Genomic DNA, 26,126 nt, shown 5'->3' with positions numbered 1-26,126 from the left:
TCGGAATTAGCAACACCCGTCGCAACGCTATTGTCCTTTACTACACACTCTACAGTACACCACCCTACACATACTACACCACTCTGTATACTACACCACCCTACACCACCATACACATACACTACTCCAACCTACACTTACTACACCTCCCTACACATACTACACCACTCTGTATACTACACCACCCTACACCACCATACACATACACTACTCCAACCTACACTTACTACACCTCCCTACACATACTACACCAACCTACACATACAACAACTCCACATACTACACCACCCCCTGGCCTCATCCACCCCTCTGACTGGCTTCCCTGCGGCCGTTTACATAATGGACCTGAACCTGACCTTTGACAAGGTGTGTACTTTTTATTCATAGTTTGTGTTGTTGTTGTGTGTACATCCTCCGGCGTGTTTGTGCTGCGTTTGTCATGTTCCCGTTTCCACTCGCTCCTCCCGAGGTGCTAATGTTTCGAGGGCTGAATAATTTAGACCGGCACGTCCGCGGGGATGCTACTTGATAGCCCCGCTGCCTATGAGTCAGCTGGGCTGGGGGTGGGGGGGGGGGGGGAGAAATGATGAAACAAATGTGTATCTGCAGATCAGGTATAAGCAGGGGGGGGACGGGCGCACTTTGCCTTTTCACCTCCGTCGGCCACGCCCCCCTTTTCCAATTAGTGCCGAACCCCGGGGGTGAAACCGGAGAACGGAAAGGCAACACCGGGCGTCTGTTCCGTCGCTGCCCCCCTTGTTTAAGGCAGTCGTAGTCCGCCGTCGTTTTCTCCACGGATGCACAACTCGGGCGCTCAGGACCGCCGTGGTCTGGACTGGAGCGGACGCCATCGGCACCTCGACGCCGCCGCCGCCGCCACTCGCTGCCACCACTGCGGCACGATTGCGGCGCGGAGGAACTCGGTCGGGGGCGACGGGGGGGTGTGGGTCAGGCACCCCGAGGAGTTTGCCGTGGCCAAAGAGGACCCGTACGCCGCCGCCGCCGGCAGCGTTGGCGTGTCGGTCTACAGCCGGCCCCAGCCGGCGAGGCACGGCGCTACCGGTCCGATGCTGCTGAGGAAGAACTCGGTGCCGGAGATGAGGAGCGGCCTGTACCACGCCGAGACGACGGGCGACTGGGCCCTGCCGCCCGCCAAGGATTACTACCAGTCCGCCGTGAGCCTGAACCAGCCACCCGAGGAGCCCGGCTTTTATAGGCCCGGCCAGCAGCTGCTTAGCAGATCAGCCTCGCATTACGGGCCAGGTGCGGCGGTGGTGGGGGCGAGGTCCTGGGTGGAATCCCTCCCCCGCAGGAGCCGGAGCTCCTCCTCCTCCCCCGCCTCCCCCTCCGCCCCCGCCTCCACCCCCTCCTCCTCCCCCTCCCCCTTCCGCCCTCGAGCTGAGCCGCCTGTACAGAGAGTCCCTGAGCTCCAGGCTGATCCCAGACGTGCGGCACGTCGCAGGCAGCTCACCCGCTCCCTCAGTGTACGGCGGACATCCCTCCTACCCCGTCGTCTACGCCTCCGTCGGCCCGCCCTCGTCCCTCTCCCAGCAGCAGCAGCAGCTCTACAGCGAGCTCCGGGGCCCCCCGCTGGACCCTGGCCACCCCGTCGCCGGCAGCCTCGCGACGGACGCGGCCTCTCAGGGAATGGACGGAGCCCTGCAGCGCGCCTACGGTGCGGTGGCCTCCCAGAGGCTCCCGTACGACCCCAACTACGACCCCAGCCAGGCCATGATGGCGGCCACGGCGGGCATGATGGCGGGCATGCCCATGCCCGGCGGCGGCGGCGGCGGCGCCGACCCCAAGCGCATGGTGGACCAGGGGTTCCTGGCCTTCCTGCGGGGCGAGGGCCTGGCGGAAAGCACCATCACCCTGCTGCTGCAGCAGGGCTTCGACTCCACCGGCATGCTGGGCATGATGGAGGAGCACGACGTGCGCTCGGTCACGCCCAACCTGGGGCAGGCGCGCGTGCTGTCCCGCGCCGTGATGAACTGCAAGGCGAGCGGCGGGCAGATGGCGCCGCGGCCGCGCTCCAACAGCTTCAGCCACCGCGACGTGTACCTGCAGAACCAGGGGCTGACCATGGACAGCGGGCTGATGCAGCAGCAGCAGCAGCTGCAGCAGCAGCAGCTGCAGCAGCAGCAGCAACCCCACGCCATGCAGGCCATCTCCCCCCGGATGGGCGAGTTCCTGGGCCGGAGACCCAACAGCGCCCCGTCCCAGCACCTGCTGGAGACCACCACCTACGGCTCCCAGCGGCCCCTGACCAACGCCGCGTATCCCATGAGCCCGGGGCCGTACGGGAACGCCGTGTCCCTGGCGAGGCCCCTGTACAACGTCCACACGGGCCTCTCCATGTCCGCCATGGGGCAGCAGGGGCCCCCGCCGTCCCGGGGGCCCCCTGCGCACCCAAGACATTCTCCGGGTCCTACTCGCCGATGGAGCTGATGAAGAGGGCCCCCAACATGGCGCCCCTGTCGCCCAACATGGCGGCCCCCAGCCCCATGCACAGCCCCCAGCTGCTACGCAAGGGCATGACCGGGGCCCCCGACCCCACCTCGGCCCCCATGGCCACCGGCCCCACCATGCAGGGGCAGACCTTCAACAAGATGATGGGACGACGTACCGGGCCGCCCGTCATAGTCTCCACCATGATCACGACACCGGAGACAAGTAACCGACAGTCCTCTCTCTAGTCCTCGCCTGCTTCCCTTTGTCCTTTCCTTCGTCCTTTCCTCCGTCCTTGAGTGGCCGCTAATGTGACCTTGCCTCGTTGGTGCGTTTGGTCTTCCTGAAGTACCTAGTTTTCATTTCGGGCTTTAAAAGAGTAGGGTGAGGTAAAAAGGTGAGGTTGATACTACCGTTGGTTTTACCACTTATCTCGTTTTTAATATTCGTCGTAATTGAGTAGACCCAGACTTTATAAATGAGTATGATGCGTCAGAGTTGAGTGGATTAACATGACGATGTGTGTTTCTTAAATGATTTGGCTATTTAAAACGTGTTCTAAAATGGAGTAGAGTTGAGAAGTGATCTGTTGCCTCCATTAGAATAAAGTCACGGGGAAAGGCACCTTCCTAAGCTCAGCAGGTTTTCAACTCTATTTTCTATACTCTGTCTAGCTTCATTCATGGGCTCAATTCCATTTCTTCTGGTGTGTTGGGCGTTGTTCATCTCGTACGTTATTTTTTTTTACTGAATCGTGTTGACATTTTCCTTTAGTTTGAAAGCGACGTATCCAAACGAAAATACAGTGTAGTGCTTCAAGGCTATAAATGTTCAACCAAAGAATGAACATTAATTCACAGTAAGTAAATGGCAAACTGCTTCCCATTGGCCTTCTATCCAGGATGGAACGGCTTGTTTGTACAGTTATGTTCACTCTCTGTTTTACACCGCTCTCTGCTAATCAGGGGCTTAATGGCATCCAAGCCAATTACGATAATCGGATGTATTTGTGTTTGGCTATAACCGGCAGCAGCCTCACACACAGCCTGTTGACTGCGACGCAAAGGCTGTGAAGTGGTTTTTAAAAGCACAGGCGCACATCTTGGCCCTCATTGACAGTTTCTTCATGTAGACATCTTGGGCGTAATCCCCGAGTCGGTTTGATACGAAAGCCGATATATGGAGATGAATTTCCTTCAAATCGACAATTTTATTTATTAATGTCCTCTGCTCTATTCTGTAGTACGCCCTTAACAAGCGTTTTCTAACAGACCTGTTTAATGAAGCTGCATGGGTTGTCATGGCTTCGGGTATTCTGATGTATTTATTTGCATGGCTTTTGAGTGGCAGCAGTGACCATGAGGATATGGTTTCAGTGTCAGAGACGCATGTTGGAGTTTCCTGCGACCTCATAGACGACCATCCTTTTAAATTGGCTTCTTATCTCTCTCTCTCTGCTGAATGCCGTGTTTGTGCTGGAGCTCTGCTTGATGTGTGTGCTGTGGCCATTCTCCTCTTCAGTCACCAGGACTGTTTATTTCATGTTTTACTCTTCTGGGCGTCATCCAAACAGTCTGGCGGCTCGCAATGTTTCGTTCTTCCAGCGTAGGGCTTCGTCCTCTTGTTGAAATGAGATGAAATAGAATAGAATAGAATTTATTGTTGTCATTGCACATGTTACAGAGCAATGAAATAGGCTGAATACAGGGCGAGAGTCCCCTCCTCCCCAACCAGTGGGTAGTCTACCCCCCTGGTGATGATGAGAGGCTGTCCATTAAACGTCCTAATGATGCTGTTGGCCATGCGAGCCTGCCTGACGGGGGCTGTGGACGGCTCTCTCTCACTGTCTCTACCTCAAGACAAAGATGAAGGTTATTGAGGGTGTGTGTAGAACTGTTTAAGGTAAACCCAACGACTTGATCCAACTCTTTGCTACCATAGCTGCTGCTGTGCTCCCTTGGGATCTTGTTTCCCCCCCCCCCCCCCCCCCCCCCATCAACACCGTGGTCACACCAGGGGCGGCATGTGGCTCAGGAGGTAGAGCGGGTTGGCTGTTAACCAGAAGGTTGCTAGTTCGATCCCCGGCTCCCCCCCCCCCCGGCTGAGGTGTCCCTGAGCAAGACACCTCACCCTAACTGCTCCCGATGAGCTGGCTATCCCCATTGAACGGTTGACTCCGCCGCCGGTGTGTTAATGTGGAATGGGGTGAATGACAGATATTATTGTAAAGCGCTTTGGGTGGCCACTGGTTGAAACATTGCTGTTTAAATGCAGTCCATTTACCATTTCACAGCCAACCGCAGCAGCCTTGGTGGGGAGGGTTTGGGCTTCTGGTGGAACCGGCGGTCTGTTTGTTGACGTTTTTTCCATTTTGTGGTTTGTTTAAACGCTGAGAGCCCGTACAGCTCTTCAGGATCAGAGCGGCGAGTAAAACATTGTTCCCGCACACAAAAACTTGTTCATTTGCATGGCGATGACATTCGTTGCCGGGGTAATTTCATCGTATAACGGCTGAGTGGCCTTTCCCTTTTTTTTTTTTTTTCCTTTTTCTTTTTGGAGGATTCACAAAGCGTACTCCTTAATTGTGCGTTGCTAGGCAACCCTGGGTTTTTGGTGGTAATCAGAGGGCGATAATCGCCACGTTTAAGGCGGGCGAGGGGATGGTGGTGGGGAGGTGGACGGTGCATTGTTTATTCAGGGGTTTTTGTGCTTTTCTTTTTGTTTTGGAAATGGCTCGTTTGCAGTTTGTAGGTAGGAACGATCGGAGGGATGTCTTAGGATGATGTTGCTATTGGCACTTCATGAAAACAACCCTCTTTGTTTCACTCTTATTGCATCTTTCTTTCTCTCTCTCTTTTCCCCGTCCCTCTCTGTCTAACTCCTTCACCGGTTGTCTCTGTCGCTCTGTGTGTGTGTGTGTGTGTGTGGGGAGTTGCTTCTCATTTTGGTGAAATGCTCTCCAGTGGCTCCTTGAGAAGCTTTCTGATGACACGCGTGTAATACGAGTGTTAGTATGATATAAATCAGTACAATAACACTCCAACACACGCCTCTTGTTTTGGTGTGCAAACCTGCATACTGATTGCAAAAATAACGTTCGAGTCTGGCAAATATATTATCTCTTCTTCCATTTTGGCTTTGTTTTTGTTTTTGTTTTTCCAATTTCCATTGATTTAGATAAAATGTTGACTATGTCGACTGTCGACTATGCTAATGCATTAGCATAGTCGCTATTTTGCCATTTGTTTTCGTAGCGCTTGAACAGCGTTAGCAGAAGGAGCGTGGTCGCTAGCTTAGCACACCACATCCACTAGCTGAACCTAGCCCATTTGGGGTCATCCCTATGTTCCCCCTTTTAAAAATAAAAAAAGGTCCTATGTTCCCCGTTTTTCCCAAAAAGGGTCCTATGTTCCCCTGTAGCCATACATACCGGGGAGCATAGGACCCTTTTGGGGAAAAGCGGGGAACATAGGTATGTGTTCCCCGCAATCTATCAATCTTTAAAAATATTTAAACTTTAATACGACATTCGCGTGATGACAGCCAATCGGCGTTCAACAGCGTGGCCACTGAGTGACATGTGTAACGTAACAGCCAATCAGCGTTCAACCGGCCAACTCAGTGCAGTGCAGTCCGGGGTGAACTGCAGCATGGAGGAGAAAGTGATTGTTGCCGTTTGCGACTCCCGGAGCTCTTTATATAAAAGTATATAATATAATATAATATAATTGTATAATAATATCACAGCCAAAATCTCTGTGCGCCTCCGGATGGCCGTAGCGCGGGGAGCTCTCGTAGGGATTGGGCTTCTCGGGGTTTGTTTACCGGCGTATGAATAGACTGCGTCAGGTTCTCCGACGTCTCTCCCTCTTCCACAAAAGGTAAAGACATGCAATGGTAGTTATCTCGGCCAAAATTTGGCAGTAATGGTGGAAAAAGTAACAGACCGGGGAACATAGAACCCTTTAAAAAAAAAAAGAAAAAAAAAAAAGGGTCCTATGTTCCCCAGTCTCATACAAAGAGGGGAACATGCGCCCGGATCATCACCCGCACCAAATCATCTGACCACATCACCCCTGTCCTCATCCAACTTCACTGGCTCCCAGTACACTACCGCATCCAATACAAAACCCTACTCCTCACCTACAAAGCTCTCCACAACCTAGCCCCCAGTTACCTCTGCGACCTCCTCCAAGAATACACTCCCTCCCGCTCCCTCCGCTCAACCTCTGCTGGACTATGTATCCCCACATCACGACTCACTACAATGGGTGCCCGGTCATTCAGCTGTTCAGCACCCAGGCTCTGGAACTCCCTCCCCCCCCACATACAACAGTCAGACACCATTACAAACTCAAAACTCACCTGTTCAAACTCGCACACAACGTCTAACTGATCACTGTTTTGATTGTTTGTTTGTTTTGTTTTGTCTTGTTTTTGTTTTATTTATTTTTTATTTTTTATGTTTATTTATTTATTTTTTCCACAATGTCTTGTTTTTTTAAACGATTTATGATGACTATATGCTCTGTAAGGTGACCTCGGGTGTCTTGAAAGGCGACTCTAAATTAAAATTATTATTATTATTATTATTATTATTAACATAGGACCCGGGGAACATAGACACGCTCCCGCACATTTGCTAGCTGACCCCAGAACGACTGCTAGCTAAACGCAGCACATCAGCTAGCTGAACGCAGCACATCCGCTAGCTAAACGCAGCACGGTCGCTAGCTAAACGCAGCACGGTCGCTAGCTAAACGCAACCCGGTCGCTAGCTCAACCTAGCATATCCACTAGCCAAACGCAAAACATCCGCTTGCTGAAGGCAGCACGGCCTGCTAGCTGATAGCGGCGGATGGCTAACTGAAGCTGAAGGGCAGGTGGGAGGGCCACTGCGCCCCGCCCGCCCCGCTCTTGGTTGGCTTAAGTCAGTACTTAGCATTAGCAAAGGCCGTTAAATGGTTGAGCCCTGCGCGGCTGCCGCAGTCCCCCTTCCCTCCGTTCGACCGGCTGAGCGCCTCGCGCCCGCACTCCCAACCGGCCATGGAGTTGTCAGTCAGCAGCATGCAGCAGCAGCAGCAAGGCAGCAGCACAGGTCGGTGAAGCCCTTGGCTCCGTCACTCACGAGAGCGGAGGTAGGGGGGAGGGGGTGAGGGGGAGGGGGGTGGAGCTAACGATGACGGCGTCGGGGGGGGGGGGGCTTTGGAAGCTGGCGTGACCAGGTGAGATTAGCAGGTGGATTGGAGGGAGTGGCTTGAGAGTCGGGGCCAACACGAGTATTTATAACTTGAGGAGGGGTGGGGGGATAGAGGGGGATTCGGCGGCAGGGCTTTTACTTCCTCCTTCGCTTCCTTCCTTTTTCCCTTCCTTCCTTGCTCCCTTCCTTCCTTGCTCCCTTCCTTCCTTTGTATGACTGGATTAGAAGTCCCCGTTTAAAGGATACTGGTGGTGTTGTGTGTTTTTATAAGTGGCGGTTGGTTAGTACGTGATGCGTTGTTCTGCTGTGTGATTATGGTCGTCTTGTTGACTATTTTAGCATTATTTATCCCTACACGTATACGGAAGGACATCCATGACTATGTCTCTACCTCTGTATCTTCCGCTCGCTCGCTCTCTGTTTCTGTCTGTCTCTCTCTGTCTGTCTGTCTCTCTCTTTCTCTTTCTCTCTCTCTCCGACTCTCTCTGACTCTCTCTTCGGTATCTGACTCTCTCTTCGGTATCTCGCTGTCTCTTCCTTCACTGTCTCTCTCTCTCTCGTATTTGTCAGTTGTCCACCATGTTTCACGTCAGACACCCAACACGCGCCGGGCTCATTATCTTGTCAGGCGCAGATAAACAACGTCTTTTGTTCCCGTCACGCTCATTTGTTTTGTGTGTTTGCATTTGTGCGTGTGGGGTCGTCATGTGTACACCATAACAATGTACGCGACTCAGCACCCACATGTAGCAGGGTGCTGTCCAGCCGCAGCGAAACCATGGCCCCCTAGGGTGCAGAGTGTGAAATCAGACAATGCCTCCCCTCCTCTCACCCCCCCCACCCCCCCCCCCCATGCAGTTTTCGGGTTTACAGGAAGTTGTCCTGACACTTCTGGTTGGGCGCTTGTCTACTTGTGACTGAGCAACAGCCCCCCCCCCCCCCCCCAGGGTGCTGTCCACTCACCATGACAGATGGACACGGGAACAAGCCCCCCGCGGTGTCCTCTCTGAGCAGCAGCACTCGGTCTGTACTGTCAGAGTACCTGCCACTTATTTATTGCATCGGGGGGGGGGGGGGGGGTAGGAGGGACCTTTACTGTGAAGGACTAATAGGATTAATGTTACCTGTCCAGGAATAGGCCGGCGACTTAGAATGGGACAATCCTGCCGGCCATCTGGTGTGTGTGTGTGTGTGTGTGTGTGTGTGTGTGTGTGTGTGTGTGTGTGTGTGTGTGTGTGTGCGCGCGCGTCCCTCTGTTGCACTCCTGCTAATCCTGCAGGTATGTAGCAGTGGCGACCATATGGGCGGTCATTTGTCATTTTCATCCCAGATACTTTACACACACACACACGTGGGGGTGTGTATCTTTACAGAGTTAAGTTACAGTCCCGACTCCCTACCAGCTTTGCTCTACTAGCTCTGTTATGCTTCAAGTCCCACGGGTTTATTCTGAGCTTCCAAAGTCTGTGTTCTTCTTGGCGAGAATTTTGTTCGCCGACCACATGGAACACATCTTCAAGATGGACACTCTCAGAGTTAGGATCTCTGGTTCTTAAACCACCTCAACGTTGTTCTGAATGAGTATTCTACTCTTTGATTGGTTTCTCTCTGCGTCAGGCAAATGAGAGGAACGTCAAGGTGTAAATAAAGGGATGGATGGATGAATGAATGGGTAGACAGATAACCCCATCCTATTGCGCACACTGTGCCTTGTCATGTGAATTGTGTGAAACACACACGCGCACACTCACATGTTCTCCCCTGCTAAATCTTACAAGTAATATCCGGCCACTTTAACGTCTCCTCAAATTGTGGTGCCAAGCGTATTTTGAACTCTGGTGAGAACAAACCTTTGCTTTTAATACTTGGGTCCTTCCAGGAACAAAACGGGGTGGCTTGTAGTTCTTCCTCCCAGCAGTCATTAAGACCGTACCCCTTGGCCATTCAGAACCCCCCCCGCCTTAGTCTAGGGATTAAAGAGCTGAGTGAAGCCAAACTCGTAGTGGGAGCCCACAATGAGCAACAGCTGGCCACACTGTGTGTGTGTGTGTGTGTGTGTGTGTGTGTGTGTGTGTGTGTGTGTGTGTGTGTGTGTGTGTGTGTGTGTGTGTGTGTGTGTGTGTGTGTGTGTGTGTGTGTGTGTGTGTGTGTGTGTCAGCATGTACATGTGTGTCAGCGTGTACATGTGTGTTCATTCACTGGATTTGACCCCTCTATAGAGCAGACTTTTTTTTTCTTCGACTTTTTTATTATTATAATATATTTAAAAGAAAAATCTGTTTAGTTTGTTTCCTGTTTAATATTGTAGTAGTTCAGTATGGTACTCGTATAGCTTACCCTGTATTGAAGTATTGGATGCTGTACATGTAGTTCTTACGAAGTCCCTAGAGGTAAACATTTGCAATTGAGCAACCTGTGTGTGTGTGTGTGTGTGTCTTGGTAGTACACTACATTACCCATGTGCACCACTCTTGTCATCTCATCTTCACTGAACAGTGCAGCTTTTTTGGCTCAGTGTTGAATAACCTTCTCTGTCGTGTATTCCCTGCTTATTTTCTCCATGCCCGTTTCTGATGCACGTTCGCCCTTAATAATCTATTTACTCACCCACCTCGGCGAAGTGGCGAGGAGGGGGGGGTGTTTGGTTCTCGACGCTCTCAATGAGTTAATTGTACTTTTAAATAAAGGGACAGACATCTGCCTCGACACGCACACCTCTGCACAACCCCGGACCTCCCCCCTCCTCCCTCCTCCTCCCTCCCTCCTCTTTCTCCCTTTCAGTGGTGGGCAAGGAAGGCTGAATTATTCATCAGTGTGAAATGAAAAAGCTCATGGATATTGAATATCCCTCTGAAGTGGTGGCCAGCCTTTCTTCTTCTGTCCCCCACCCCCTCCTCCTCCCCCTCCATCCCAAAATCCCCCGCCCCCCCCCCCCCCCCCTAGTCTTTTGCACAGAACCAAGAAGAAAAGGACGAGAGAGAGAGAGAGAGAGAGAGCCCTAGAGACTGAGTGCTTGAGAGAGAGGGAACGCGACAGAGAGCGAGAGAGCCAGAGAGAGCGAGAGAGACAGACAGACAGAGAGAGAGAGAGAGAGAGAGAGAGAGAGAGCCAGAAAGAGAGAGAGTCAGATTGACAACCCTGTCAAAGGTTAACTGAATGCTTTACCTTGCACACTTCTTTACAGCTATTCCCCTGGGGAAGGTGGGAGGGGGGGGGGGGGGGGGGGCTAGGCATTAGGCATTGCTTTTAAGGAATTGGGAGGAAGGGGAGGGGGGGAGCTGGTAGATACTGTAAGTGGGAGACAGGACTTTAAAGTGAGATGAAAAGACTTGAATACGCCTCTCTCTATCACATCACATATTGGCTTTCGGGGGACTTTCTGAAAATGCTTTCATTTCCAATTTGCTCAGAGGTCAGAGTCCCGGTCTTTCCCAGCGCGGGCGTCTAAATGGCGTCGGATGTGGCGGATGCATCCCAGTTAACCCCCCCCAGTCCACCCCTGCTTATGCACCATATCAAGTGTTTGGAGATGGACCCAATAGGCTTGGGTTTGTGGTGCAGTCACAGCGGCCTGGTGCCCTGAACACCAGATCAGCCGGTCATCCTGAGGAGAAAAGCGTTTATAGTGGTGAGGAACCCACAATCCAGCCAACCCAATCCTTGCAGGCAGGGTTGGGATTACGTGTGTGTGTGTGTGTGTGTGTGTGTGTGTGTGTGTGTGTGTGTGTGTGTGTGTGTGTGTGTGTGTGTGTGTGTGTGTGTGTGTGTGTGTGTGTGTGTGTGTGTGTGTGTGTGTGTGTGTGTGTGTCGTTAAAACAGAATCCCAGGGCCAGGGGTAGGGAGGTGAATAAACAGAACTGATGGATATCAGCGTGCACACACAAGGTCTTCTAGTTGAGGAAACTCAACTTTTCTTTTTTTATGTTTCAACCTCTCAGGCTAATTATAGCTGATAAGAATTGAATTACCAAATTATTTTGAATTATTCCCCGTTCAGTTAATGTTTATTTTGACCTACTTTTCTGAAATAGTGTGTTGCGGTCTGCTAGCTGGGAAGGCTGGGGCTGATGGGGTGGAATTTATGATGGTAAATTTATTTATTTTTTACCTTTTGTTCGGCCAAAAAAGAAAATGGTGGTTAAGTGGACACCTCAGAGAGAGAGAGAGAGAGGGGGGGGGGGGGGAGGAGAGAGAGAGAGAGAGGGGGGAGGGGGGGAAGAGAGAGAGAGGGGGGGGGGGGGGGGGGGGGGGGAGAGAGAGAGATAGAAAGGACCTGGGTTCCCACTGGGTTTATCGTAATGGAGCCCAGCTGGGCCCCAGCTGACAACCTAATAGCCGCGTGTGTGTATGTGTGTGTGTGTGTGTGCGTCCCCAGTATATGGCTCCTGGCAGCTAGGATGTTCAGGGGGAGGGGGGTTGTTCGGGGAGGAGCTAGGAGGCTGGGGGCGGAGCTAAGAGGTTGGAGGAGGGGGGGGGGGGGTTGTGGGCAGAGTAGTCCTACACATCTGGAGGACTGGCTAACCTCCCCACACACACATCAACATACATCAACAACCAAATGTAATCAAGAGCATCTTCTGTATCTACCTCGGTCACATACAAACAACTCCTTCATTTTTCAATCTATGAGCGCCTGTACACGTGTGTGTTTGTGTGGCGAGAATGGGACGTAAAAGCGTGGATTTTGGGGTCAGGGTTTTGTGTGTGTGTGTGTGTGTGCATGCAATTGCATGTATGCGTGTGTGACTATGTTTGAGTGTATGCATGTGTGTGCATGTTAGTAGTATTGTTTGTGTGTGCATATAAATGCCTTTTGAATTCATTTACTTATCCTGAGTGGGCACACAGAATACCACACACACATGCATGCTAGCCACACACAGACACACACCTCTCCTCTGAGCATATGTCTCCCAGCCATGCCGTGTGTTGGGTGAACATTAACCCCCCTCATGGTTTCCCACAGGTGCCTATGGTCGATTTAGCTAGCAGCAGCCTAACCCATCCAGCTAGCTCGAGGCTGTGTGCTGAAGTAAAGACCGACGGTACGCCTAGTTTATCACTCAGCCTGTACTCCCAGTGGCCCGAGCTGACGCTACTTACACTCATAATGACACTGGGTGTATAATTAGCCTGGCTAAGAGCAGGGGAGGGGAGGGGACGGGGAGGGGGAGGGGGGCTACCGCTAAATGCTAAAGCCGCTCGGACAGCTCTCAGCTCCGAGTTTCTCGCTCTCGCCCTCGCTCTCGCTACATCTCTCGCTCTCTCGCTCTCTCGCTCTCGCTCTCTCGCTCTCTCTCGCTCTCTCGCTCTCTCTCGCTCTCTCGCTCTCTCTCTACATCTCTCGCTCTCTCTCTTCATCTCTCGCTCTCTCTACATCTCTCGCTCTCGCTCTCTCTCTCTACATCGCTCTCTCTCTCTACATCGCTCTCTCTCTCTGGGGTCATAGGTCAAGGCTTACAGGGAGAAAGGACTGCTCCGTGTCTGGCAATGTGGGGGCTAAGTGTGTAGACCTGGTGGAAGGGGGATGGGCTAGGGTTTTATAGTGTGTGTGTGTGTTTGTGTATTGTAGTGTTTGTGTGTGTGTGTGTGTGTGGTGATCCTATGAATATGCAGGAGTGTGTGTCAACTCGCACGTCTCGTTTTCTTCCTCCAATCCACGACCCACCTCGCATACCTGAGTCACCTCTGTTCCTCAGGCTGTGATCAGCTCATATCTCCATATTGCTTTAAATGATCAAACAAGCGCGCGTGTGCCTACACATATACGCACGCACGCACGCACGCACACACACGGCTTATGTTATCAAGAAGATTCGGAGTGGCAGGCAAGTCATTGACGTTCTGCCTTTCTTTGAACCAAGTTGAAGTGTCATGTTGCCACGCATAGTTGATACACACCTATACACAAATACACACACACACACGCACACTCTGCTGTGCAGTCAGTGATAATCAGTTTGGGCGTGTGACCGCAATGGGCCCTTTGTCTATTTGTTGCGCCTGTCACACAAAGGCAGGTGTGTGTGTGTGTGTGTCCTTGTGTGTGTGTGTGTGTGTGTGTGTGTGTGTGTGTGTGTGTGTGTGTGGTAGCCTTTTTTGAGTGTTCTGGAAGGTTCCGGTCATATTGTCATTCTAAACAGGCGAAACTTCAAGCCCCCGCCTTCGCCGCCAGTCACCAGGGCTTCAAGTCAATCAGTCTCTCTCCTCTCCTCTCGTCTCTCGTCTCCTTCTCTTGTCTCCTTCCCTCATCTCCGTCACTCCTCTTCTCTCGTCTCCTCCATTCCTTTTCATCTCCCAACTCTTCTCCTCTCCTTCACTCCTCTCTGCTCCTCTCCCCTCTCCCCTCTTCTCTCTTCTTCATCCTCCTCCTCCTGCTCCTCCTCCTCCTCTCTTTAAGGAAAAGGAACCCAAGTGTCAATAAGTTTTTATTGGAGTGACTTGAATGTGACATTGTACTTCCGTGGCTGGGTCTGTGTGTGGGAGTGTGTGCGTGTGAGCGCATACATTTTGTGTGCGAGTGTGTTTGGGTAGATTGAAAGTGGAAAACCAAAAAAGGAAACCGAATAATTGTAAGGAGTAAGGTGTGTGTGTGTGTGTGTGTGTGTGTGTGTGTGTGTGTGTGTGTGTGTGTGTGTGTGTGTGTGTGTGTGTGTGTGTGTGTGTGTGTGTGTGTGTGGGAGGGAGGGAGGGAGGGAACATCGGGGGGGTGGGGGAGTAGAAGGGGGCCAGGCGGTCTGCAATGCTGCGCCAGATTGGAAATAAAACCAAAAAAAAGTGAGAGGGAGAGGGAGGAGGGTTAAAAAAAAGAGGGAGGAGGGAAATGACGTGTGTGTTATTCTGCGCGCGTGTGTGTACATGCGTATGTTTGTGTGTGTGTGTGTGTGTGTACGTGCGTGTGTGTGCGTGTGAGAGGCTGTGAAGCCAGCCGCGCGCCTGCAGCCCCAGCGCCGGGTGCAGCCGCGTCTCATTTTATTTGGGGAGCGTGAGATGTTGTGGTCTTCTCCCGGGCTTTCCTCTGGATCCCCCTCTCCTTCGTCTTCCCGCGGTCCGCTCCGTCAGCCTCTCCTGCCTTCGTCTTCATCGGCCGAGACAAAGACAAGATAAAGAGTGAGGGGGGTGCTTGAGGAAGGAGGGGAGAAAGGGAGCGAGACGGTAGACTGAAGGAGGAGAGACGCGCACACACACGCGGGGAGACGGGCGTCTGTCGCCGGCGAGCAGCTAGAGGAGAAAGCGTTGGGGACTAGAGACGGAGTCATCTCCAGGCGTCCCTCCCTGAACGGAGTCTTTGCTCTCGATCCCGCCGGGCTAAACGTAGGAGAGGAGCCGCTCTCCTTCTCTCCCTCCCTCTCTCTCTTCCTACTGCTCTCTCCCTTCTCTCTACACCTCTCCTCCCTCCCTGACTCACCCTTTCCACCTCTCTCCCTCTCCTCTCTCGCTCGCTCTCGCTCTCGCTCTTGCTCTCGCTCTCTCTCTTCTTCTCTCTCTCTCGCTCTCTTTCTCCACCTCCCTCTCTCTCCTGCTGCTGTCTGGTCAACGGGCTGTGCATTTGGGACTCGCGTTTTACGGACTGTGATTGCGTGCGTGAGCGTGCACGTGAGCTTGCACGGCGGTCTGGAGGAACTAAGGGACTGTGTCTGAGGACTGTGTTGATGATGATGGCGTTGAGGAAGAGGATGACGACGCCGAAGCTGATACTGACTGAGCGTTGATCATCGCAACAAGCACGCACGTCCTGTCACTTTCTCCGTCCCTGAGGGGTGTTTTGGGGGTCCGTGTGCTGCCTCCTACTCCTCCTCATCCCTCCGAGACCTGCACTCCTCCTTCCTCCTTCCATATCTGTCCCTCTCTGTCTTTCTCTCCCTCTCCCTCTCCCTCTCTCCCTCTCACTGTCGCCTGTTTCCAGCCGTGGCTGCCATGCCCGGGTTTTAGGCTGAAGAATGTGGAGGCAACATTTTCCAGGCAAGAAGCATGTTTCCTGTTTTCCTAATGACTCCCCCCCCCTCCCCACAAAGACAGGCCCCTCACCCCCTCCTCGCTGTTCAATGCCGGTCAGGTCCGCCAGAAGTAGTGGGGGTGGGGGAAGTGGGTGGTGTTGATAGTGGGCATAGTCTTAATGTAGGATAAGCATATGTGTTCCATATGACGACAAAATGTAATCTCTCTCTCTCTCTCTCTCTCTCTCTCTCTCTCTCTCTCTCTCTCTCTCTCTCTCTCTCTCTCTCTCTCTCTCTCTCTCTCTCTCTCTCTCTCTCTCTCTCTCTCTCTCTCTCTCTCCGTCTGTGCTCTCTCTCTCTCTCTCTCTCTCTCTCTCTCTCTGTGTGCGCCATTTTCACCCCCCCTCACCTTCTGTCACCCCACACACCTTTAGCCGCCCTACCACCATTTTTACAAAGCAATCTCAGTGTCTGGTGAAGGGAACCTAAGTAGTCATAACACAAAAAGTGTGTGTGCGTGTTTTGTTTTGGTCATCGGGGGTTGGAGATGCGTGCAAGGTGACTGGGCTGTGTGTGTGTGTGTGTGTGTGTGTGTGTGTCCTGGTTAACGGCCTCCTCCACGGTGCGTGCTGTGGGACCCAGGAGCCCAGACGATGGGGGCCGTTTTGGGGGCCGAGCATGAGGCTTCTTCCCTGGCCGCGGACGGGGACTTGGCACGGTGTGGCAGGCAGGGGCAGCGCCCGGGGACAGCGCCGGACAAGCGGCCATTGTGCACAAGGTTTAGGGGAAGGTGAAGGAGTTAGGAGTGGGGCTGGGGGGGTGGGGGGGTGGGGGGGGGGGGGGGTAGCGAGGGCCGGTCACAACAAAGACTTCTTAGACCCGGCCGGCATTGGGCCCATGTTGTGACCTTGCACTGGTGTGTGTGTGTGTGTGTGTGTGTGTGTGTGTGTGTGTGTGTGTGTGTGTGTGTGTGTGTGTGTGTGTGTGTGTGTGTGTGTGTGTGTGTGTGTGTGTGTGTGTGTGTCTGTTCACATGCACAGTGAGCAGATAAACGTGCACTTGGGAAGGAGGAAACTCCGGCGAGGATGTGACATAGTGTTGTTTGACCCGTTGACCCACAGCTGTGTTCGGTGTGTGTGTGTGTGCGCACACTCCTGCGTGCACACGTGTGGTCGGTGTTTGTTGTGTCAGCCGCAGGCCCGTGGCGGGGACAGTGGGCGCCTGGACAAACAACGGCCGACGTCGCGTTTCTTCAGACAAGATGTTTAAGTTGATGCTGCTCCTCTCGGTATCGCTCCCCGACGACCAGCATCCGCTCCGGTCGTCAAGGAAGCGGCCTCTCTGGCACTTGGGCAGGCGGGCGGGCGAAGGAGGGGGGGGGGGGGGGGGGAGCCGTTGTCGTCTGCCTGTCGCCTCCTCCTCCTCCTCCTCCTCCTCCTCTCTGCCCTTCTCATCCTCCTCCTCCTCCTCCTCTCTGCCCTTCTCCTCCTCCTCCTCCTCCTCCTCCTCCTCCTCCTCCTCTCTGCCCTTCTCATCCTCCTCCTCCTCCTCCTCCTCCTCTCTGCCCTTCTCATCCTCCTCCTCCTCCTCCTCCTCTCTGCCCTCCTCCTCCTCCTCCTCCTCCTCCTCCTCCTCTCTGCCCTTCTCATCCCTTGCCCTCCCCTCCTCCCCCCTCCAACCACTTCTTCGCTTGACTTCCACTTCCCCCTCGTTCCGAACGTCCCGGAATCGTCTTTCTCTCTTCTTTATTTTTTTCCTCCCCTTTTTTCTTCTTGGCGGCGACGAAGGCTCCTCGGTCCAGGGTCCTCTGCCAGTTCGCTCGCCAGTTTCCCTTCCCGGCCCCATAGTGGAAACTCTGGCATCATTCTCCAACCCCCTCCTCCTCCCCCAACCCCACCCCACCTATAGGCTGCTGCTGCTGCCCCTCCATTAAATCAGTGTGGCTGGTGGAGCCGGATCAGAGAGCTCGCAGACGCACAAACGCAGCTCTGCTATGATCTAATCCGAGCGAGTTTAAAAAAAAAACAGAAAGGCAACACGGAGTGGAGAGGCGTGTTTGTGGCACGGTAACGTTTCGCTGCCACCAACAAGAAAATCTCATGCAAATCTCCGAGCTTTCATTTGATTTACTGCCAAGCTTTCCTTTACCGTGTGGCTTTGGGAACTTCACCTCTGCGTCTGGGGGTCTCTTGCTCCGCGGCGCGTGGACCATGAAAAGAATCCCATTTTGCAACGCAAGTCACGGGCGTGTCTTTAGCGTCTTTAGTTGTTGACCTTGGGTTTGTTCCGGAGGTTTTCACCGAGATTGCCACAGCTGTACTGAAACTTGACCGCTGCGTGGGCGGTCGTTCGTTAGCACATCAAGTCCGTTTCTCACGCCCTCCTCGAGAATTGTTTTTGTCACGCTTAAGTAACAGTGAATGGTTCTTCATCGACCAAAAGCTGCTCCTTGTAGTTACTATGAGCTCTTGTGAGTCAGCCAGGGTTGGGTCTACAACTGATACTTGGCCCGTGATTGGACAGAAACAGGGCTACTACGACTGAGTGATAGACAATGATTAGACCGAACCAGGGTTACGAATGAGTCCTGGCCCCTGATAGGACAGAATCGGGGCTAGCCAAACATAATTGTTAGGCTGCCATTAGATGTAGAAACTAGGACGAAGCGCCGCTTGTCTTGCAGTGTGTACCGTAGCTCTGTGGCGTTGTAGCACAAGTTAGCCTGTGATTAGCCGCAGCGTGTTCGGTTAGCTGGATGGCCAGGAGTCAAGCGATTGGCCAGCAACCATTTTGAGGTCACTAGTCACTTATTCCTAGGCGAGGGAACGGCCCATGGCAGCCTGTGTAGCCATGCGTGCCACAAACCTCGTCATGTTTTTCTCTTCTTACCTGCTGCGTCTCGTTTTCCTGCTCTTGGCATTAAGCGCTCTGACCCAGTTTTCCGTGCCAGGTGTGTGATGTATCCGGTTAGCCAATGGGACGCCGTTGATCCGGTTTAGGCCAGTCTTGACCTACACAACGGCTGGTTTGTGATCATGGGGAAGGAGAGGAGGGGAGAAGGGGTGAGGGGAGAAGGGGTGAGGAGGAGGGGTGAGGAGGAGGGGTGTGGCCTTGCGTCTTCCCGTGCTTCAGTAAATCATTCCTCCATCAAAATCAACAGGATAGAAATCAATTTTTCACAGCCTTAGAGATCAACACAGTGACACGTGGCACAACACACACACACACACACACACACAAGCACACACACGCGTACACAAACTGACAGACCCACACGCATACTTTCGTACACAAACTGACAGACACACACACATACTTTCATAAACAGACTGACAAGACACACAGACACACACTTTCATACATGCGCACACACACCCCTACACACAGTTGGCTCCCGGAAAGAGGCAGGGAGAGAGAGAGAGAGTGAGAGACGGAGGGAGGGGAGGTGAGAGAGAGGGAGGGAGGGGAGAGATGGAGAGTGACAGAATAATAATTGAGGGGGTAGAAAGAGGCGAGCGGGTGATGAACGACTGAGTTGACTGGCAGGGAGAGAGAGAGAGACGCTGACAGGGCGAGCGACCCAACGACTAAAGGCTTTCAGGGGCAGAGACGTGGAAGGGGCGGAAGAAGTGATAAATCGACGGGGAAAACGGACGCACTACAAAAAAAAGGGGGAACTAGATGTGCAGGGGGGCAGGGTGGGAGGGGAGGAAGCCGTCAGAAGAAGCTGTCACTCGGAGAGTTGGGAGACACATAGCGAGTGGCTCAGAGGGAAAGGACTGAGCCAGAGACTGAAAGGTCAGAAGAGAGATGGAGAGAAAGGTGAGGGAGAGGGGAATGATTCAGAGGTGTGTGTGTGTAGGTGTGTGTACTGTGTAAGTGAGTGTGTGTGTGTACTGTGTAGGTGTGTGTGTGTGTGTGTACTGTGTGTGTGTGTGTGTGTGTGTGACAGTGTGTGTGCCCGCCCTCCCTAGAGTGCTCAGAGTAACCATCTAGCCTCGACTCATCACCTCTTTAGAGAAGTTGTGCTGCCGTTGAAGGAGAGACTAAAGCCTCTGGTGTCAAAGGAGCATGGCTTTATGGGGTCTAGCCGGTGATAATAAGACAAAAATACAAAAAATAAACTGCTCGGTCTCCTAAGTGAATCCTTGTACCCCCGAAACAGCAGGAGCTGCTTTATCGTAAGCGAGGCGGTTTGTTTCGAACCATCAGCATGCCGCCCCCATTCTGCTCGGCATTGTGGGTAACGGCACTCAAGGAGTCTGAAGCTAAAGGCCTCATTACGCGTTCGGTAGGACTCGGGAGTGGAACCTTTAGCTGCGACTAAATGGCACGAAGGTGAACCCCAAATACTTGATGTGTCCCCCACGGAGGTGCTCGCCTGAACTCTCGTCTTCCTTCCTGCGTCTTCTAACGGCGCAGCTATCGGAGAGGTGTGTGTTCCTGACACAGCTCAGAAGAAACACACACTACGTACTAGGAGAATGTGTTCCTGGGAATCCTGTGTTTGTGTTTCTCTGGGTAAAAAAAAAAGGTGTTTGAGTGAGAAGTTTGCAAGACTATTGACGACATACTATTGTATTTCTCCCCTGCAAATTATTTTACCCTAACCCTAACCCTACAACGCCATTGCTGTTGTGTACCAGTGTATACTAAAGGAAAGACGTTTCTAAAGCCAGTCCGTTTAACTCGAAGATACAAGGAAATAAACTTTCATTATCGACGCGCACACACACACACACACAGACACACAGACACAGACACACACACACACACACACACACACACACACACACACACACACACACACACACACACACACACACACACACTGTTGTTGGCATGGCTCTGGAGCCTTTGCCAACGTCGGAAATTCATTACCAGCTAACGCTATTATTAGTCCAGGAGCTGTCAATCACAGTCCTGTGGCGCATAAGTGGCCATTTGCATTCCTTGATCTCCTCCAATCACGTCGTTGGCTGTGTGGAACGAGGAGGGAATTAGACGTGTGTGTGTGATGGCCAAGCAGTGTGCGTTTGTCGGTTGTCCAAACAGCCAATAAAACGGCATCCTCTCTGGTCAAGCTGTTGTCCGACTGATGTTGTCCGACTGCAGGGTGATAATGTGTGTACGGAAACGGAAAACAGAAGGCAATGTCTTTTGTTAAGTGATCACTATGACAACATGCTGAAGTTGTTTGTGGCAAGGGGGGGGGAGGGGCTTAAGACTACACCTCTGGTCTTGTTGTTTCAGTCTTTGTGTGTGTGTCTCTCGTTCGCTTCTTCCCTGGTCAATCTCCATATTTGTCGATGACGTAACCTCTTGCGGTAAGGGGTAATGTTTAGTTTGTCTCCCCCCTCTCTTTCCATAAGTCAAACCCTCTGCCCTACCCACCCTCCTCCCCCCCCTCCTCCCCCTGTTTCCTTACCCACTGTGTAGTCTCTCTCTCTCTCTCTCTCTCTCTGGTAAGATGCTAATCGCACCTTGATCTCTTCTAATCTTCCTCCTGCGCTGCTTTAATCCAGCAGAGCTCCTCGCCTCCTTTCCTCTCTCCCTCTTCCTCGTCTTATCTGCCCCCCCCCCCCCCCGACAGCCATGATGCCATCTAATGTGCATTTACAGGCACGCACACACACACATACATGCTCTGCCTGGAAAATCGGTAGCATGTCCCAACCGTGCACAGGCCCACGTCCGCAGCCCTCCACGCCCTCCCCCCTGTCCATTGGGATCCCAGCCCCCCCCCCCCTCCCCCAACAACCCCCCCAGACCGTGGGGGCGGCCATTGGGGGGGCGTGGAGGCTCCCTGCTGTGTGTGCAGGACCTCCGAGATGAAATGAGAAACGAAAGCCACTCCGCTGCTTCTGTTGGGGGGGGGGGGTAAAAGGGGGGAGGTGGTGGGGGAGAGGGGCTGTGGTGGTCTCCCCCCCCCCGGCTGCCGCCAGTATGAATGTGAATGTGGAGCGGGGGGCTTGTTAACATTGCATAAAGCAGGCCAGGTAGTCGTCTGCTGAGCCCGTCCTCGCTTGGGGAATGTGGGAAGGTTGCCCCCCCGGGGAGCTGGCCCCCTCCTCCCCCACATCTCTCCTCCCCCCCCCCTCCCAGCCTCGCCTACATCCCCCTCCTCCCCTACGCCTCTCCTCTCCTCCCCTACTCCACTCCCTGCGCCTCCCCTTCCCTGCCTCCTCCTCCCCTATGCTTCCCCGGCTCCTCTCCCCTCCTCCTCCCCATCTCTCCCGTCTCCTCCCCCATGCCTCTCTCTCCTATGCCTTTCCTCCCCTAAGTCTCCTGTGTCCTCCTCTCCTCCCGTCTCCCCTCGCTTCTCCTTCTCTACCAGCCTCCCCTGTTCCTCCTATCCCTTCTCCTCCCTCCCTCCCTCCCTCCCGACCTCCCCCCTCCTCTCTTCTCCCCCAGCATCCTTTACTCCTTCACCCCCCCCCCCCCTCACTTCAGAGCGAACCCGGGAGCAGACCTCCTCTCTAGACTCTGCAGGCGATAGCCAGCGAGGCCTGTGAGTGAGTGTGTGAGTGTGTGGGAGCGTCAGTCACGTGAGCACGGGGGGATATGTTGTTCCTCCTGGTGCGTCGGTCATGTTGAATGTTCTCACGGCTATTTCACATGCGTGTGCATAGGCAGCAGCTCCCCTTCTCTGGCTCTTAGGGAGATGGGTGTGATCCCAGCGCCCATCAATTGAGTTGTGGAGGATTGTTTCCTAGGCAACACGTGCATTGCGTGTCCCTGCGCGCACGTACCCACGCGAACGTGCGCCAGCACATACACACGCGCGCACGCAAGCATAGAGCTACTAATTATGATCTACTTATCCTGTATGCCCATGTGGTTTATTATTTCAAGAGAAAAATCCGACCCACGCAAAGTGACTTCTTACGCCAGGAAAGACAATCAATCGACGCAAACTAATGGGGTCTAATTATGCCTGTGTAGTGCAGCCGGAGTCAGCCAGCGGTTTGAATCATGCCTCCGGTTGGGGGGGTTTGGTTTACTTTGCAGGGTAAAGTAAGCATTGCTTGACATTTCACGATGGCTCTTATCAGCAGCGTTGTACAACACATTTTAATACGAACAAAACGTGTTTGCTGACGTGTTTGCCAGCGTTGCGCAAACAACGATCGGCTTTAGAAAGCACCAGCGAGTGACTGCAGAGACACAAGCACTGAAACGACTCACTCTCTCTCTGTCCTCCTCTCGTCCCCCCCTCCAGGTATCCGACCCCAGATCATGAACGGACCCATGCACCCGCGCCCCCTGGTGGCGCTGCTGGACGGGCGTGACTGCACCGTGGAGATGCCCATCCTCAAAGACCTGGCCACCGTGGCCTTCTGCGACGCCCAGTCCACACAGGAGATCCACGAGAAGGTGGGGGAGCCGCGCACGCACACACGCCTGTCTCTCTCACACATGCTTGTCTCTATCGGCGTTTCAGTCTCTCTCTGTGTCTCTCTGTGTCTCTCTGGTCTCTCTCTCTCTCTCTCTGGTCTCTGTGGTCTCTCTCTCTGGTCTCTCTCTCTGGTCTCTCTCTCTGGTGTCTCTCTGGTCTCTCTCTGGTCTCTCTCTCTCTGGTCTCTCTCTGGTCTCTCTCTCTCAAACACGTCGAGTTCCTTATGATTCGAAGTGGCGATCACCACTTCATTTTAACTGTAGAAGAGTGCGACATCGATAACGATATCTTCTTGCTCGCCCCTAAAGTGCCACACACACAGGCGCACACACAAACACACACACACACGGGTTTCAACGCCGCCACCATCATGGCTAATAGAAAGCGAGACGCGTTTGCGATCGGGCTCGGGCGCTGTAATTACATCGAGGCGCTTTGTCGCGTCGGATCTTATTGCTTTTTTATGCGGCGGCCATGACTGCGCCTGCTCAGGAGTACACGGCGGTGAAGGCGACGGGTGAAGGCGAAGGCCGATATCTCTCCCCCTATCAGGGCAGGGTTGGGGCCCCGAGGCCCGGGCCGCACTCCGTCTCCCTCCTCCTCCTCAGACGCCCGGCGCCCGTGTGCGAAAATGGGATTGCATAAAAAAATATGGTGAAATAATACAAATAAATGGGGGGTCAGAGCTGGAGAGCGTTATCGAGGACATCAGGCCCATCGTCCTGGGAGATGAGGGAGAGGGAGGGGGCGGGGGGAGTAGGGGTGGGGGGGGGGGGGGGGAGATGAGGGAGGGAGGAAGGTAGGGAAATGAAGGGGTGGTGGGAGGGAGGGAGGGAGGGGGGAGATAACGGGGGAGGGAAGGAACGAGGTGGAGGGCGTGAGATGAGGGGGTGAGGTACGGCCCGGGGGTGAGGGAGGGGGGAGATAACGGGGGAGGGAAGGAACGAGGTGGAGGGCGTGAGATGCGGGGGTGAGGTACGGCCCGGGGGTGGGGGAGGGGGGCCGCCCTGTTTGGTTCATCCGAACGCGTCCTTATCAGGGAAAAATAAGGAAACAGGGAAAACATGAGCTTATTGTAATGCGGGCCCGGCAGAGAGATGCAGGAGACGGCGGTAATAACCGGATAGTGAGTGGGCCGTGCCGGAGCGCCCGCGCAGTCCGACACGACTCGAATAAATTGGCAATCTCTTTTATTTCCTCTGTGCCGCAAACGATGGCGGGCTATTGTTCTTTTTTTTCTGTGTTTTTTGAGTTATTCTCTGTGTGTGTGTGTGTGTGTGTGTGTGTGTGTGTGTGTGTGTGTGTGTGTGTGTGTGTGTGTGTGTGTGTGTGTGTGTGTGTGTGTGTGTGTGTGTGTGTGTGTGTGTGTGTCGAACGCGCTGTGACCTTGTGAGCTGAAGGTCACCGCGCCTCATCCCACTTCAGTAATCCCATCATTATTTTGGGGAGATGAAGGGTCTGGGCTGGAGCAGGGGGGTGGAGGAGAGGGGTGGGGTAGTGGGTGGAGCAGAGGTTGGAGCACGACAGGTCAAAGCATGGGGTTGGGTGGAGCAGGAGAGACGGAGTAAGCAAATGTGTGTGTGTGTGATTTACGTTGCCAAGGAGAAAGTGTAGGTTGTTGGAGAAAGTGTAGGTTGTTGGAAAATGAAATGTCCATATGTATCATGTCAGTATCTAAATGTAGGTCAATATATTTAAGGAAAGAGTGCCCTAATACTTATAGAATATCTAAACACACACACACACACACACACACACACACACACACACACACACACATACACACACACACACACACACACACACACACACACACACACACACACACTTTGGAACAACTTGTTATCAACTCTTCTCCTCTGGAATGACCATACTGGCAGATTGGCCCATCAGACACATAAAGAACCATCTTGTTGTCATGGTGTTCTCTCTCACAAAGCCAAACACCCCAGTCATCACCACATGTGATGCGAGCGAGGAACAGCCTAGATCTGTGAGGCCGGGCGGCTGTTGGACACAGCGACACTTTAGCGATCTCCTTAGTGCTGGGTCAATGGAGACAAAGTGGCAAGGCAAGGCACTGGGGTTTGGTATGCAAGTGTGTGTTTGTGGGCCGTGTGTGTCATTAGATCCCTGATAAACGCAAGCAATCCCGTGTGTTTGTCTGCACCCGAGTGGTGTGAGTTTGTGCCCGCCACCATGTGTGTGTGTGTGTGTGTGTGTGTGTCGGTGTGTGTGTGTGTGTGTGTGTGTCGGTGTGCGTGTGCGTCCGTCAGGCTCTAACCTTGAATCAGCCCCTGGGACCCTGAGGCGACCAGGCCGCTAATAAAAGGCCAGCGATCCTCAGGGCTAATCGGCTAATCACCGGGGGAGAGCTAATTCAGTTTAGCCGCGGCGTAGCGGCGCGCCGTCGCGGTTAGTTACCACGTAGCGATGACAGCCGCCGCCGCCGCGCCGGTTTGATACCCATAGGCCCTGCGCAGGGCGGGGTTACCTTGGGCGCGGAGAGGCCCTGGATGGGGACGTGGCCCTTGGAGTTTGGAGAAAAGCATCGTTTTTTACGGCCTGTGACGGATTCCCAAACCCAGACGTTTTCTTGATCTCACATCGTCAGTGAGAAGTCAGGTGTCTGTTGGAGACTTTTTCTGTCTCATTCATCCAGATTTTTCAAATGTGAAGAAAGTGTTGGGTGCTGAGTGTGTGACGGTGAGGGTGTCAAACAACGATGGATGAATGGATCAATGAATGAATGAGTGAGTGAATGAGTCTCTAAATGGACTGAGAGGGACGGGGTCTGAGGCTTTGACGAGAGTGAGGGTGTCAAGCAACGATGAATGGATGAGAGAATGAATGAGTCAATGTAAAGCCCAAAACACACAGAGAGCCAATTTCGCCTCATATTTGCAGCAGAAATGGATTCAAATAGTTTTTTTCGGAGCTACAAAGCCAGCAGTGCTGTGTTTTCATCTAATAAAGGACTCGAGTCTGTTATGAATGCAAACAATCCCAAACCTCATTGTGCATCTATCCCGACATGGCCGTGTGCTCTCGGCTCACCATGTCTTCCCATTAGTGTTGTCCTTGTGCTTTTCTCATGCTCCATGCCTCCGTTTATTCATTCAATCCCTTCCTTTTATCGTTG

General features: G+C 53.3%; 1 protein-coding gene across 1 annotated transcript in view; it reads left to right on the top strand.

Moving 5' to 3' along the window:
- Window positions 1-562: 562 nt before the first annotated feature.
- LOC115531246 (uncharacterized) overlaps window positions 563-26,126 on the top strand; it is a 36,899-nt gene continuing 11,335 nt past the window's right edge. Inside the window, 4 exon segments of the mRNA XM_030340380.1 lie at window positions 563-1,263; window positions 1,316-2,386; window positions 2,389-2,673; window positions 22,808-22,962. Coding sequence (XP_030196240.1) covers window positions 798-1,263; window positions 1,316-2,386; window positions 2,389-2,673; window positions 22,808-22,962 — 1,977 coding nt within the window. The 5' untranslated portion in view covers window positions 563-797.

Source organism: Gadus morhua, chromosome 18, assembly GCF_902167405.1.
Source record: "Gadus morhua chromosome 18, gadMor3.0, whole genome shotgun sequence".
Classification (NCBI taxonomy): Eukaryota; Metazoa; Chordata; class Actinopteri; order Gadiformes; family Gadidae; genus Gadus; species Gadus morhua.
This window is presented reverse-complemented; position numbering and strand designations above follow the sequence as displayed.